The sequence below is a fragment of the Pelodiscus sinensis genome, chromosome 4 (genome assembly GCF_052426305.1).
Source record: "Pelodiscus sinensis isolate ZL-2025 chromosome 4, ASM5242630v1, whole genome shotgun sequence".
Lineage (NCBI taxonomy): Eukaryota > Metazoa > Chordata > Testudines > Trionychidae > Pelodiscus > Pelodiscus sinensis.
Genome location: NC_143055.1, coordinates 16,445,680 through 16,462,574, shown reverse-complemented (window position 1 = coordinate 16,462,574; position 16,895 = coordinate 16,445,680). Strand labels below are relative to the sequence as shown.

Below are 16,895 nucleotides of genomic sequence, written 5' to 3'. Positions count from 1 at the left end.
AGAGGGGGCTTGGTGAGCATAGTGAGAAGGGGGCACAGCCCACTGGTTTCACTTACAGATGATTCATCAGTGTCCAGTCTGTCAAATACTATTTCATTGCAAATTTCCTCTTAGTGAGTTAGCTATTCTTAGATAATGAACTAAGTTATATTCACTAAAGTGTAATGAATATAAGAGGGAAAAACTAATACCAGTAGTGTCCAACATGCTAGCCACTAGCCATATGTGGCTATTTGGCCAGTTGAATGTGGCTAGTTGACTTGAATGATGTGGCTGGTTGGCCGGTTGTGTGTGGCTAGTTCGCTATAGTAGTAGCCACTATAGAACTGGTTATATTCTTTGGAAACTTTAACTCTCTGAATAGGTAGCCAAAGACACACTCCAATGAAAAACTATGGAAACATTGGATTTGGATTCCAAAGACCAATACTGTTCAGAAATGTCAACCTGAGCACCTATGAAGTGTCTTCTCATCTCTATGTAGAGGGACTTGTCAGCATAACTTGCTCCTGCAAAACAGAGTCAGGATACCCATTCAATAAACAAGTACCGAAAACGCAGAGATCTTGAGGTTTATATGCATTTTAAAGACATATGCTGTAAGTGTAATATTAACAATAGTAAGCACTATTAAGAATAGTAAGCACTGCAAGCACATTCTTTGTATCTGTGAAACTGGAAATATGATCTTTGTAAGTTAGGATCTTAAATAAGAACTCTCATACTTGAAATGAAAAATGTGAATCAGATCTGGGGGGGACCTTTTATAAATGGAGAGAGGCATGGTGGGGAGGATATGAACAGTTTTTCTTGAGACTATATAGTCTCACGTAAGAAAAACAATATATATATATTTGTGACTGCACAATTTTCCTGTATTCAAGAATGCCCCACAGTGATTTGTGTATCTGCCAGCTGCCCTGGGCACCAGAAGCATACTTCTGGGAAGGTCACATGCCTGCTCTTGTGGCTTCTGCTTGGTTCCCCAGCAGCCACTTTTCTGTTGGAAAGCAAAGAAATCTGTGGAGGGCATAAATTCTGCACATGTGCAGTGGCACAGAATTCCCCCAGGAGTGTTATTGTAATGCTATCACAGTCCATTTACTCCCATGAATCCTATGGCTACAGCTTCCAGCTTTTATGCAGTATCAGATGTTCCACCCCCTGAAAGTTTTTTTTTTTGACAGTATTGCTTCCACAGTTGGACTGAGAGCATCCATTTGTAATTAAACATGAGTGAGAAGTCCAAATACAGTCAGACAGGGTTGCAGTAAGTGTCAGGAGGCGGGGCATGATCTTTTGGCACTAAGTGGCTAGATCCATGAAAGCCCTCACCTGTTTCTTGGTGATGGTATCTGGGTCTTCTGCAGGGCCTTTGTTTTGTTCTGTAGAGGTAGAACCCAGCCATTTCCCATGTGATACCAGAAAGATCCCCAAATTTGTTTGTTTGTTTGTTTGTTTATTTTGGATTAGCGGTGAGTTCTGCCTCCTTCAGAGATTGCAACACACAGACCATGCATACCAGATGGCCATATATTTAGCCTTCCCGAGACAGATGAGTTTGTTGGCACAGGATGTCGGGAGGCATCAAATTGGGAATACTGAGTGTTAATCCTGCTGAAGTCCATGCAAAATTGATTGGTTCCATTGGGTTTAGGAGCCAGAAACTTGGGGCAACATCAGGTGCTGTTGGACTCCTCTGTGATGCCCAGTCTTAATGTGGCCTGTACCTCCCACCCCTGGGTTTTGTGGAGATGCTCAGGAATGTGATGTTACACGTTCAAGCTTTACCTCTGGGCTGGTTTGCATTTAGACTTCCACAAGATGTGTGACCCTGACTGGGTGGAGGACATTATGTTGTTATGGGTAAGGAAGTTCTTGGCTTGCCAACATAAGAGTAAGATATTAGCACATCTTCAGCACCTGCTGATTGTTGCATCTGGAGTCCTAGGTCTTTAGGGAGATTCCAGGGTTTATGAACAAACTTTCTATTGCTCCCCCGCTCTTAGCACTGGAAACCTGCTGCCTCCTGCTCCATCCTCCCTGGGGCAGGCAGACACGCTTGCCAGTGGTGCAGCAGCTTTGAGCGGCATGGGACCAGCATGGCTTGAAGGCAGGCTGCCTGCCTGAGTGCCCCGCTGCTCTGCCAGCTGGGAGCCACTTATGGCAAATGCCTCCTGTCCAGGGGAAGAACCTGCACCCTTCTCAACACCCCAATCCCTTCCCCAGGTCAGAATCCTCGCCTGGACCCAAACTTCTTCCCATACACGGCACCTCTTCCAAAACCGTTGCCTCAGGTCAGAATCCCCTTCTGCACTCAAACTCCCTCCCAGACCCCACACCACCTCCATTCATATAATAGTGTGACCTGTGACCACTTTCCAAAATTGGAAAAAATATTCCAAGCTATACATACAATACTATGAGGAATAATTTAGCTATAACCACTCAAGAATGAGATCCTGGTGTCATTGTGGATAGTTCTCTGAAAACATCCACCCAGTGTGCAGCAGCAGACTAGAAAATAGAATGTTAGGCATAATTAAAAAAGGTGTTAGAGAATGAGACAGAGAATATCTTATTGACTCTGTTTAAAACCATGTTATGCCCACATCTTGAATACCCCATACAGATGTGGTCTCATCTCAAAAAAGATTCATTTGCATTGGAAAAGGTTTAGAAAAGGGCAACAAAAATTATTAGAGGTTTGGAATGGGTCCCATGTGAAGAGAGATTAAAAAGACTTGGACTTGTCAGCTTAGAAAAGAGGAAACTAAGGGGGGGTACGATAGAGGTCTATAAAATCATGACTGGTGTGGGAAACGTAAATAACTTCTCCTTATTCACTTATTCCCACAATATAAGAACTAGGTGTGTCCAAAGGAAATTAATAGGCAGCAGGTTTAAAACAAACAAAAGGAAGCTTTTCTTCACTCAGTGCACAGTCAACCTGTGGAACTCTTTGCCAGAGGATGTTGTGAAGAGTAGGACTTTAACAGGATTTTAAAAAGAGGTAAATTGATTCATGGAGCTTAGGTCCATCAATAGCTATTAGCAGGATGGATAGAATGGTGTCCCTAGCCTCTGTTTGTCTGGAAATGGATGACAGGAGATGGATCATGTGATGATTATCTGTTCTGTTCTCTCCCTCTGGGGCACCTGGCATTGGCCACTATCAGCAGACAGGATACTGGGCTAGATGGACCTTTGGTCTCACTCAGTATGGCCATTCTTGTGTACTAATTCTTGGAGTGGCACCCTGCAAAAATTGCCTGTCCTGTGGTATAAGCTTCAATGGGCTTACATCACACCTTTTCTAAGACTCCATCTTCTTTGCCTGATTGTAGCTTCAAACAGTGCACTTGCCAAACCAACGGTCCATGCGCATCATAGTGACTTCCCACCAAAGTGATACCATCCTTGCTAGGCTTGTGTTGGCATTCCCATCATCACCTCCATACCAGAAAGAGCATTCATTATAACCGCATGCCTGTTGACTTCGGGAGCTCACCTGGATGATCCTGAGAGTGTAGGGTGCACTTCAGTGTTCTAGAACTACACACAGAGGGCTTGTGAAACCTTTCTCCTGTTCATTCAAGGTCACTATGCCCTAAAAATGTCAGACATTATCGTGACCAGGGAGGAGTGAGATCTGGCCCCCTGTGCACAAAGGTCAGTCTGGGGAACTGGTTCTTTGGCAACCAGATTAGTCTGTCAGCAGTCTACCTCTCAGGAAAGCAGAATGTGCTAGCAGACTTTCACAGAAGGCGTTTTGCCATTGATTTGTGAGTGGGGGCTTGATGGCTCTGTGGTAAACATTATGTTTGCTGTATGGGGACCAGGGACCTGTTCACTTCTCAAACAAAGTGGAACATACACTGTTCCAAAGGTGCCCTGGGTCAAAGCTATACTCCTTCCATGGTCAGGTCCTCTGACCTGTGCGTTCCCTCCACTACCACTCCTGCTTCAAGTTTTTCACATGATTTCTCAGGACAAGGCATGGGTCCATTCTCATTGGCCTAGGGAGCTTTGGTTGCTAAACCTTCTTAATATGTCATCTTGAGCACTTTCATTATTCCTACATTTCCCAATCTCTTGACTCAGGGGAACAGCAAATCATTGGGCATCCCAACACAAAGCTGCTTCATCTCAAAGCCTGGTTTTTGCATGGGTGTTGTCCTTAAAGCGGTTGTGTGCTGAAGCTGAGCAGGACATCCTTTCCAATAGTAGGAAGGATCCTACTAGGACATGTTACCTTGCCAAGTGGAGGCCTTTCTCTGCCTGGGCACATCAGATGTTTCTCCAGAAGCCACAGATAAATATTCCTCTTGTATGGGACTTGAAAACAGTGGATTTCAATGCTGCCAAGTGGACCTGTAAGGAACTAAAGTCAGTGCCTACTATCCATCTTTACAGAGCTTCGTCATCTTCCCACATCTTCTGACTAACAGGTTCAGGAAAAGCCTAATTAGAACCTTTTTCACCTAGAAAAAAACCTGCTTCCGAATGGGACTTGAGCCTTGTTCTCTCAGTACTGACCAGTCCTGCTTTTGGAACTATCCAAGAAGTTGCTTCCCTGGTAGCCATCATCTTAGTCAGGAGAGTTGGTGAGCTGGAGGCATTGACGGCAGATCCTGCATACGCTCTATTCCCTGAGCACAAGGTTTTCTTATGTAGATATCCTAAATTCACCCCCAAAGTAGTCTGGAGGTCTTTTTGAGATATATGATCTTGATCTGTATTCTGCTCTTTCCCCCTCTTCTTCTGCTTCAGATCTTCTCTGGCTTGTGGTGGAAGAGAAACTGGAAAGGCTGTCAGTCCACCCCGCTCTTATGGGAGAGCATGTGTGATCACAGTGGAATGCAGATACATACCACACATCTCCAAGAATCCTCTTACAAATCAAAGTGGCAATTTTATGCTAAAATAGTTTGTTTTAAATTTAAGAAAATGTATTTTCATGTAAGTCTTTAAGTTTTGAGCCTGGAGTAAATCATCAGACAATTTAAATGCCAAGTGAGTGATTTATAACAACAAATATAGGTTCCAAACATTCAAGACTGCAAAGTATTACCTTGTTTGTATTTTTCCTTTCTTTGTTTTCTGCACTTTGTGAATGGTTCTGCCTTTCTGCCAGATTGTAGGGTCCAGAATGCCTCTTGTATTTGTTTTGCACAGAGTCAAACATTTCGCGAGTGCATCCCTGAGTTTTGAGTCCAATATCAAAGGCTAGTGTAACCACATATGCTTCAATAGGGGAAAAGAGTGGAGAATCAGACCACCTATATGCGTATGATTTTTGCACAATCACTCTGTTCAGTATGAGGTAGCTGTTTACATTCATATAACTGCTTTTCCTTGGTTTGAGCTAAACTTGCTTGGTGTGCATAAAATTAAACTTCTGTGGTGGGATGACAGGGATCAAATGCTTCTTGAAATGTTTAAAGTAATTGGAAAAATCAGAGATCTTTGTAAACTCTGTGGGACATGGACTGTAACTTCAAATGTTCTGTTTGTCACAGTAGGCACAAACTGACGCCAGGCCCCAATATGATGGAGGTAAGAATGTGAAATGTATGATAAAGCTGGCTCATGATATTGTATAAGCATCTCAGTTGCATTCATTAGTAATTATCATAATTGTAATTAGGTGCATAAACTACAACTCAGTTTTTAAAGAGATGCTGGATATGCCTTTTCTGGTGGGTGACTTGATGGAAATGCTTATTAACAGGCATGCTATAAAGGTTGTTAGATTCAGGATCCGTTTTCTTTCAGGTAGAAATTTGTTCTTTAATTGTTGGTTTGCTTAACACCTTTTTCTGCAGCCCTCTTAAAAGACTTAACCTGTCTAGTTGAGCAAAACAAGCCTGGTGGAGTGCGTATAGACTTTATGGCTAAACTTAAATTGTGAGCGCTTTGGGGTCACAGTGATATTGTCTAAGTGCTGTACAATTTCGATAACGATTTAAGTGCCTTTTTCCCAAAAGAAACAGTATTTGAGAAGAGATGATAGCTTGGAAAAAAGCTACATTGCCAATCCCAAGCATTCTGAAATCATGAATAGGCCACAAAAGACCATGAGATTTTGGGGGGGGGGGGGAACTGGAGGAAAGCAAGAGGAAGTCTCTCAATTTGCCTCCTAGTTTTTAACTTTTAGAATTTGTTTTTAAGCTTCCCTCCATACCTATGAGAGCTAGAAAACAGCAATTTTTTTTTCTCACTGAGCAGTGAGATTCTCTTGTAATCACAACACTCCAGGAGCAGGGGCTTTAAGAAAAGCACCACATCTTGCAAAACTTGCAAAGTAGCATTGAGAACTGGCAACAACACTGGAGTCAGGCATTTTAAAGGAATTCCAAAGTACACATGTGGGATTTGCATGAAACTATAGCTAGCCTTTCAGGGAGAACTGAATGTTACTAACACACTTCTGAGGGGCTTTTAAACACAGCTAGGGACATGGCTAAACCCAAATGTGAGATTTAATGGCTTGGGTAAAGTTGTGTAGCAAAATGCTCCAGTGAAATCACTTATTAAAACAAACTTCAGAAGTGTGTAGTGACTTGCTGTGAAATTTCTGAACCAGAATTTCAGAAGAACTTGCACACATCAGCTTGCTTTCAAATTCCTGTGGGCCTTGCTTGCTTATTTGATTTGAAAACAAGGGTCTAGGGATATTTTCTTTTATTTCCTTCCTCCATCATTGTTTCCTATACAGAGTTTTAATATTCAGACATTTTATCACCCTACTCCTTCTAAAACTCTTTGAGCTTCTTTTCTTTCTTTACACAAAAGAATGCTTTTGGCTGATTGAGTTCCATCCATGGCCAACTGTGGGTTCTTTTGTTTTGTTAGTCCAGCATCCTTTATAAAATGAGGACCATTGAGCAAGTACTCACAGACTCCCCACTGAGCATGACTGTGCTTGAAAGGTGTGGTACTGTACTTGTGTAACATGTAAAGCTTTAGTTAGAGGCTTTTGAATGCATTTCAGTAGCTACCTTTTTGCTTTGTGAAAAGTAGTGGGATTGTGCTTGAGATAATAAATCCACCTATTTTCAGTTTGGCGTGGTTGTGACAAGTGGGTGAACAAAGAACTAGCTGAATGCATTTGCTGTTGTGTTGAAACCAGCCAAAAGTTCCCATTCAAGTGGCTTTCAGTGCAGTGTAGCTAACAGGCAATTTTCTGTTTTATGTACACAAATCTTCTAGAAAGACAGCTGTGCTTAGTTTTGATTAATCTGTAGTAGAAATCTGAATAAAGCTGACTAGAGAACAATTCGGGGGTTCAAGAATCCCTTTCCAAAAGCATAAATAAGTTTGTTTCCTTGTTTGAACTGAAGCAGTAACCAGTATCTACCCTAAGACTTAAAGGGCTAGGTAGCAAATATTTTTTTCTTCAGTCTGTAGATAGCATCTATAAATAGGATTCACCATCTATAACTAGGATTCAAGTATCCTTAAAACATTTTCTTGTTGAATTGCATTATTGAAATTCACTGGTTTTAAATCAAGTGTAAATATGAGTGAAGCTCACATTCCCTCTTCATATATAGGATACTAGCACATTTACCCAATATTGCTCAGGTCCTTAAGGAAAGGGGGCTGAAAGCGTGGGGGGTGCAGGAGTCCAGGGTTAGGGGAGGAGGGCTGTAGATGAGGGACTGTGTGTAGGGGTGTGGGCAGAGAGGGAGGAGAGCAAAGTGCCCTCCCTCTCCCCCCTCTGTCCCTGCCCTAGATTTGTACCTGGCTGCTTGCTCTTCCCCTTCCTGTCCCTGTCAGGGAGCGAGAACAAAGTGCACAGCATGTTTGTCCCCAGTAAGTTAGGAATGCAGACAAAGGGGAGTAGTCAGTAATGTTCCTGTAGGGATCTGGGTTGGAGGGAGCTTCAACTGCCCCCCACCCACATCCCTGCTCAAAGGGTATGTGGTGGGTAGGAAGCTCGGAACTGGGGCTGTAGTTAGAGGGATCCTTAATCTTTGTCCATATGGATTCAACTTAGTGTGTGTGCCCCTGATGCATGGGAGATCAGAACCTTTTGACACGAGCGTTTTTTGGGGCTATGCCTGTGCCCTGCATCTCTGTGTGCATTCCCTCCCGCCTCCTCCCTTCCGCCTCCTACCCACGCTGTGTCTCCCTTCCCCCATGAGGGCATAAGGGGAAAAGCAGCCTCCACCGCCTCTCACTTCACTCCTACACCCTATGGCAGCAGGACAGAGCTCAACAGCATGTGTGCTAGCTCCCAGGGTTCCATTTGTAGAGTCACTATTTGGTTACTTTGCTTAGATTAGTGACCACTTTCTACTTTCTTTCCTACAGCTCCATTACAATGTATTCTTGCTTCTACTTGGTGCCGAGGTGCCTTTTCATCTACAGGGCAAGATTTAAGCGCCTCCAGGTTCAAGCCATGCCTTTCACGGGATGGACTTGCTGATTGTATCCCTAAGCTAAAGAGCATCTACTCTCTGTGAGAGAGAGTAGTGTGCTGCTGATTTTTACTTAAACCAAATCAAATTCCTATTCTTTCCCTCAAGTCTCACTTAAGCCTGGGATAAACCAAGTTCTTTAGTTTTAGATATTTCATGAGCCTTTATTATTTTAATAGAATAAAGCCATTCAGGAAGTCAAACTGTTTATGGCATTAGGGAATACTGTAAAAGGTCAGGTTGTCTCTTCCCAGAGATCCAAATGGATCACTCAGGAAGCTGGTCTTCTGCTGCCTAGTAGATCTGGCCTTCTCTTGGTTTTCAGGGCCCACTCAGCTAGAAACCAGGCAACCTTTTTAGTATGCCTTAGAAATATTTATGTATAGGTCTCTTCAGGGAAGCCATTTGAAGCTCAGCTCATACCTTTACCAAACATCATGCCCTAGATTAGGTGACTAGGTGAGATGAAAAATTGAGAGCAGAGGTTCGGCAATTCTTATTTGTCTAGCTGTAGCTAGGATTCCAGACACTCATATTAAGCTGGAAATTGCTAGCTAGACATTGTGAGATCAACATGGACAAAACATCTAAGAACTGCAATTGCTGCACGTTAAGTAACTGTTTATTTCCCAATGGATCTCATTTGCAGAGTTGCTATAAATTCTCTCAATTCTTTTACCTGTCTTTTCTGTAAACATATATATTTTTTTAATTACAGACTCTAAAAAATTCAAAAAGCCTTTGCTCCCTTGATTATGAAGATGATGATGACGACGACACACAAATGAAAACAATTGTGTCATCCCCATGTGACTCACATGACTTTATGAACATCACCACCCCTGGTTCCAGTCCAGTGAAAGAGCAACTGAATGAAGTAAGGCATCATGGGTCATGCCAAGCAGGCTTCAATGCAAGGGATTACAAGAAGGCAGCTGCAGTGTGTGAAACTGATGAGGACACAAGTGATTGTGAGAGCACTGAAGAGGGCATCTTTCCGCTAGACTGCGGGGACTTGGATCTAGAGCAGATTGAAAACAACTGAGGCTCAAAGTTGTGTACTAGAATCAGAGTTCTAAATTTAAATTAGTGGATTACCTTTGCAATGCATAATCCATGTCCCTGAATCTCTGTATTGCCTATCATGGGCCTGTGTTAGAAGAAATGTTTCAGGTGGGGGAAAAAGGAACCATTATTACCTGTTTATAGTCTATTGATCAGTATATGAACAGCAAAAGATGACTGGTGGTTAAATGTTATTTTGAACATTGAGTAACTTTGATTACAAATTTCCTAACAGATATTTTGCATTTTTATGGCTTTTACAGTTCTGGAGAAAGGATCTCTATTTTGAAATGAATTTTCTGAAGGGCATTCTATAAAACTAAATCTGTCTACAGTGATTCTGGTGCGGGTATATGTTCCATTTGTTAAAGAGCTTAATGTGAAAAGTGAGTTGCATAATTAAATTGGTAATAAACCATTGGATATCTGGAGGTCTGAACTCTTAAGTATCTGGTTGACAATTGGTCCAAAATACTTAACTGTCTCCTTATACAGTGAGTGGTTATAAAAGTTCATAACATGTACAAATGGTTTTTCATACATTCAAGACTTTTTGATCAAAATGTAGTAGTGACCTTAAAGGTTAACATTTTCCATGATTTTACTACTTGAATTGTTTTTCTAGCCTGAAGCAATGCTAATTTAGGTGGGATAAAACTGCAAGTAGCTGCCCACCTTCTTGGTCATCATTATGTTTTCTGTGGTTCAAAAGAATGTACAAGAGCACTTGAACTTTTAAGCAGGGACTTTGTAATGATCAATTCCCCAGGAGGTGATCCCTTCAGCAATACTAGAAGGAAGCTAGTCCTTGAATTAAATAAAATGACATTTTGCTTTACATTTGCATGTGTTTGTGAATTTTATTGGTTGATATTTGAAGTCTTTGGCAAGCATTCTAGTGTGGTATCTCAAACATGGGGATGTAGTTTTGGATTATTCAGATTGAGGGATTTCAGAGATAATGGTATTTTTCACCACTCTTCAAAATGTAATACTAAATTATTAGTGACCATTATAACACACAATTATGAATGTGGTTAAAGTGAAGGAATTGTCTACAAGTAAGGGGGATTAGTTTGGGGACACTTACATTAAATGGAGTTGGGGAAGATTGAAATTAGTTATGGAGTCATTCAAGTAATAAATGGTGTGGGACTGCTTAAATAAAGCTGAATCTAGCTAATGCATTGCAATGGAGATTTCAGACCCTTCTACTAGATGTCATTTTAAGCAGCCTTAGTGGTACAGGGGAAAATGAGAACATCAGTAAATGTGGTGCCACAGTGGCACTCCACTGGATTGGAGCTCACTTCAAAGAACTAACCAACTGAGATGTCTAGGGTGCTTATACAAAATTAAAGCAGCATGGGTAGTGTAGAAGTGGAAGTCATTTTGTATACGCAGTGCATGCCACATGCCAACCTTGCTGCTCTCGCAGATGTGGAAGTATAAGAACTGCAGCACAGGTATATGATGCATACAGGAAAGACCTTTTTTGCACATTACTGTGCGAAGACAATGAAATCTTCCACCCATGAAACATGCTACATACCAGGAGGGGTCTACACATACATTCCATTTTGAAGAACCACAGTTATGACAAAGCAATTGTCCTCTTTGAAGTGCAAGGATACAGTGACTTAAGGATAGCCAGTCTACTGCATCCATTTTTCCTGGAAATGTAGAGTCTGTGTCAGTGGAGTGGCAAGACACAGTGGAGAGGCAGGAGGAGTCAGGTGCATGCCTGAAGATGTGGCAGTATTGTAGCTGGGGACAGTGCCAGGTAACAAAGTTTTCTGGTTAACAGAGAACCAGATAACTAAGCGTTCACTGTACATCACTTGTTAATAATTAAAGACTTTTAAAACCAGCACAAGAGAATCAAAGTTTATGAAAGGCCTAATCCAAGTAGAGGCCTGGACCCCAGGAACTCCCAAGTTTCTAATTCCAGATCTGAGGTCTAAGCAAGTCAATGCTCTGTGCTTCAGGTCCCCTCTCTTGAAAAACAAGGCTTAGTTCCCCTCTCACCTATATGCTGTGCTTGGAACCTACAAGGCTGTGGGACAGGAAGCACTGTAGAAGTGCTAAGCTTTATTTGAGAGTGTACAGAGAAGTGCTAGAAAAACTGCAAAATCGTTCAGACTGGTATAATCCCATGTGAGCTAGAAATTAAAATGACTATATGCTCACTATTATATGCTTCAGAGAGCGATCCTAGCATTGTGTAATGCATGAAAATACAGTCCATGACTCCCAAAGAATGTAGTCGACCATGAACTTTGCCACATTTATGTGTTCTATTCAAGTGCTCTAAGTGACGCAAGATGGGATGAAGATGGACATCCCTTGGTGGGTAAAGAACAGGTTAGGAACGATTTAGAAGAGCTAAATGTACACAGATCCATGGGTCCGGACTTAAATCCCTGAGTACCCTCTGATGCATTGGCAAATGTCAATGAGGGGCCTTTGGCCATTATCTTTGAAAAATCGTGGAGATCGGGAGAGATCCCGGATGATTGGAAAAAGGCAAATATAGTGCCCATCTTCAAAAAAGGGAAGAAGGACGATCCAGGGAACTATAGGCTGGTCAGTCTTACCTTGGTTCCTGGAAAAGTCATGGAAGGGATCCTATTTTGAGGCACTTGGAAGAGAGGAAAGTGATTAGGAATAGTTAGCATGGATTCACAGAGGGCAAGTCGTGTCTGACAAATCTCATTAGCTTCTATGTTGAGGTAACTGGCTCTGTGGGCATGGGGAAGTCAGTGGATGTGATATGCCTTGACTTTAGCTAGGCTTTTGATACGGTCTCCCACAATATTCTTGCCAGCAAGTTAAGGGAATGTGGATTGGATAAATGGATGGTAAGATGGATAGAAAGCTGGCTAGAAGGCCGGGCCCAGGGGGTAGTGATCAGTGGCTCGATGTCAGGATGGCGGTCGGTTTCTAGCGGAGTGCCACAAGGTTCGGTTCTAGGACCAGTTTTGTTCAATATCTTTATTAATGACCTGGATGAGGGGATATATTGCACCCTCAGCAAGTTTGCAGATGACACTAACCTAAGGGGAGAGGTAGGGTCCAGAGTGACTTAGACAAATTGGAGGATTGGGCCACAAGAAATCTGATGAGGAAATTGAAATAAGGACAAATGCAGAGTCCTGCACTTGGGACAGAAGAATCCCAAGCATTGTTGCAGGCTGGGGACCAACCAGCTAAGTAGTTCTGCAGAAAAGGACCTGGGAGTTACAGTGGATGAGAAGCTGGATATGAGTCAGTGTACCCTTGTAGCCAAGAAGGCTAATGGCATATTAGGTTTTAGTGGAGCATTGCCAACAGATCCAGAGAAGTGATTATTCCCCTTTATTCGGCTCTGGTGAGGCCGCATCTGGACTATTGTGTCCAGTTCTGGACCCCCCCACTACAAAAAGGTTGTGGATGCATTGGAGAGGGTCCAGCAGAGGGCTACCAAAATGATTAGGGGGCTGGAGCATATGACCTATGAGGAGAGGCTGAGGGAGTTGGGTCTGTTTAGTCTGCAGAAGCGAAGAGTGAGGGGGGATTTGATAGCAGCCTTCAACTTCCTGAAGGGAGGTTCCAAAGAGGATGGAGAGAGGCTGTTCTTCAGTAGTGACAGACAGCAGAACAAGGAGCAATGGTCTAAAGTTGTGGTGGGAGAGGGCCAGGTTGGATATTAGGAAAAACTATTTTGCTAGGAGAGTGGTGAAGCACTGGAATGGGTTACCTAGGGAAGTAGCGGAGTCTCCATCCCTAGCGGTGTTTAAATCTCGGCTTGACAAAGCCCTGGCCAGGTTGATTTAGTTGGGATTGGTCCTGCCTACAGCAGGGGGCTGGACTTGATGACCTTCTTGAGATAACATGATCTTGGCAACTAATTGACCTTTCACTATCCGTGGTAAATAGGCCAATGGAGGGATGATAGGAGTTACTATAGAGAACATTTTCCTGGGTGTCTGGCTGGTGAGTCTTGCCCACATGCTCAGGCATCAGCTGATCGCCGTATTTGTGGTCGGAAAGGAATTTTCCTCCAGGGTAGATTGGCAGAGGCCCTGGAGGTTTTTCGCGTTCCTCTGTAGCATGGGGCACAGATCACTTGCTGGAGGATTTTCTGCATCTTGGAGTCCTTGAACCATTTGAGGGCTTCAATATCTGGGATATAAGTGAGAGGATTATTCTAGGAGAGGGTGGGTGAGATTCTGTGGCCTTCATTGTGCAGGGGGTCAGACTAGATTATCATAATGGTCCCTTCTGATCCTAAAGTCTGAGTCTAAGGGAACAGGGAAACTTCCCTAATAACCTGCCACAGAGATGTGCAGTAGGGAGTTTTCAAAATGGGAGTTGTATAGCATTGTCGGTCACCTAGTTGCAGTCTGTCACAAGTTGAGCTCCACCCTTCCGAGGGTTCCAGTTTTAGCTCTGAGCTGTGCTGGGTCCCTTGTCATTCATGTGGCTTTGACCTAGTAGCCTGTCTTCTGTCAGGCTATGTCTAGACTGCAAGCCTCTTTCGAAATGGAAGACAGGATTGAAGTCAGACTAGGATAAGACTGAATGTTGGCACAAAATAAGGTGAGATCTGGAGCCACACAAGTGTGTGGGGTTGCCCAGACAACTCCTCACAGCCTCTTCTAGAGTTAATAGTAAGTGTGGGCCAGTCTGAAGCTGCTGCTGTTCTGGCCCCTTTAGGCACTGCAGAAAGTAGCACCTCATCACCACTGGGCTCTTGTGTGGCTGCATTTGGCCTTCCTGTGGTGAAGTGGGAGGAGCAGTAGCTACCCTCCAACCTCCACAGACATGAGTTATAGTCCTGTAGCTCCTTACATTAACACCTCCATGAAGGGTGCTTTTCAGCTGGGTTGGCACCAGGCCTAGTTTGTTTTAATGAAACTAGGGATGTGAAGGATTGTTCAACTATCTCCCCCCCCCCCCCCCCACAGGCGGCAAAGGATGGGGAGAAGCAGGGGGTACTTCAAAGTGGCAGTGCTGCATGGAGCCCAGGGTCAGCTGCTCTGTGCGGTGCTGCCGCTTTGAAATGCCGTGTGGAGCCCAGGAGCATCTGGAGCATCCTCAGCTGACCCTGGGTTCCACACAGCACTGCCGCTTTGAATGCTGTGGGGAGCCCAACGCCGTGCTCCCCCGGCATTTCAAAGCAGCAGTCTGACACGAATAGTCTGACCCTGAGGTGTGGTGGAGCGGGGGTGAGTTCAAAAATCCAGACAAATGTTCCATAATGTATGTGTAATCAGGGAAAAAACTCATGATTTGGGGCCCAGTGCTATGATCTTTGAGGGTCAGATTCTTTAGTTATGATTCTACGTAGTTGGCAAGACTGCCATTAGATTGGGGTGAGCAATAATTTTTTCCCAGGGGCTACTTCAAAAATTTTTGAAGTACCCCTGGGCCACCCCGAAAGGGGCAGAGCCTAAACAGGAAGGGGCGGGGATACCCACCCCCAAACCATGATTGGTCTGGGGGTGAGGGAGCCCCTTTGCCCCACGTTCCCACTAGGGCTTGGGGGGCGGGGGAGCAGCAGGGCTTCTGTGTGCTGTATCTGGCCTGCAGAGGCCCTTTTGCCCACCCCTGAGTTAGATGGTCAGTGGATACGTATTTCTGGCACTGAATGCAAAGACTCACATCCGTTAACAGCAAACATTTCCTTCTGTGCTGTTAGATACCAAAGCCAGACACTGGCAACTACTGTGTTCCCTAAGAAGGGCAGCACCATGGAAAAGGGTCTGTGCCTGATCCCTCTTTGAATCTTGCTGAGTTGTTGGCCCCAGCAACATCCGGTGCCAACGAATTATGCATTGTGTGAACAAGTAAGTGCTTCCTTGTGTTTTGAATCGTCCATTTTTTAGTTTATTTTAATGTCTCATTGCTCTTGTGGTTTGAGAACCAGAGATTAGAAACTTTTGATCTACTTTTTGATCTACTTTAGGAGAGAGAGCCAGGACTGGTGGCTATAAACAGTTTATGGTGCCACAGGAAACGTGGCCACACCTATGATAAATGGACATCTGGCTAATTAAAATCATGCCAGACCACAGATGTTGCCGGACTAGAGAGGTTCAGTCTGTAGGATGTGGGTGGGGGGGAGCAAGGTATGCTCTCTTTAGTTAGAATGGAAGTGAAAAATAGCTATTGAGAATTTGCACGCTTTTGCAAGTTTCACTATGATTGGGGTGGTAATGAAATTCTGTCCTTAAAACTCAGCCCCATTGAGGGCTTTTAGCTTAAAAAAAAAAAAAAAATTCTTAAAAAGAATCTAATTGCTCTTGGGGAAAGGGACATGATTGTATACTTTGCAGTTTTCTAGTCCTTGAGCTCCTCTAGTCTTGTATCTCTCTCTTACATGGACTAAAATGATCTGTTGTGTGGGCTGTAACAACATACAGCCAGGAGAATGGAACGGGTCTTTTCAATCTGATTTTGTGTGACACCGGAATGACACATTTCAATATTCATCACAACATCTGTTCTTAAATTTGTTTGCAAGTGAGAATATCAAGCTGAACTTTCACACACTCCTTTTAATCTCCATCAGGTTAAGGTCTCTATCCTGATTGATTTGTTGTTTTTTTCATTCCCCAGGAGTTTGTATGCTGAGTGTCAAGAGCAAACGGAATGGCTTAAGACAGCCTTAAATGTCAGAATTGCGAGGGGCACTGCTGCTCTATAGCACACTATAAGCCTGGGCGGGCAAATCTTTAATATGCAAACTAAGCAAGCCAGACAGTGGGACAATAGAATTATATAATCCATTTTCAGAATGGCCAGCTGTTCCATTTTGTGGCTGCTCAGTTCCCCCCTCTTCTCTTTCCCCCAGTGATAATTATGCAAATGTGTGGGGAGACAGGAAGCCAGCTGGGCTTTGTAGCTGCAAACTGCAATAGATGTCTCTGGATGGGACTTGCCATTGCCCTAAACTTAACCATCAGCCCACTCAGTGCTGTAACCATGTTTGTAAATGGTTTATAGCAAAAATGTTGTATCTTCCCACGCTCCTCAAAGGCTCTTCGTCAGAAAATCTCTTTCACAGTGTTATGTAAAGGTCTATTTTCAAATAGTGCATACACCAAAAAAATTAGTGTTGGTGCAGAGTCAGAATGAAGGCTGAATGCACAGTTTTAATGAGTTTGCATTGTACCATTGTTCCATCTTTTGCCCATTTTTGCTGTCTTCACTGTGCTGTGTGTGTCTGTCCCCAGCTTTTTGATTTATGGTCTAGTTTTGGGCCCCACCACATTGAAATATTGCAGTTTTTATGATTAGTAAAGCAAGACAATTGGATGGCAAATTCAGGAAAAGGTTATATTGCATCTACCTGCAAATAACACCAGTCCCCTTTGTCATAGAAACTGTGTACACACACACACCCACCCACCCACC

The 16,895-nt window shown here is 43.4% G+C and overlaps 1 protein-coding gene across 5 annotated transcripts in view; it reads left to right on the top strand.

Annotated features, from left to right (window-relative positions):
- FAM53A (family with sequence similarity 53 member A) overlaps positions 1–10,332 on the top strand; it is a 97,013-nt gene extending 86,681 nt beyond the window's left edge. For all 5 annotated transcript variants that reach the window (XM_075930909.2, XM_075930910.1, XM_075930911.1 and 2 more), the window contains one exon: positions 9,148–10,332. In XM_075930909.2, the coding sequence (XP_075787024.1) occupies positions 9,148–9,474 (327 nt within the window). In that variant the 3' untranslated portion in view covers positions 9,475–10,332. The remainder of the gene's footprint in view (positions 1–9,147) is intronic.
- Positions 10,333–16,895: the final 6,563 nt, after the last annotated feature.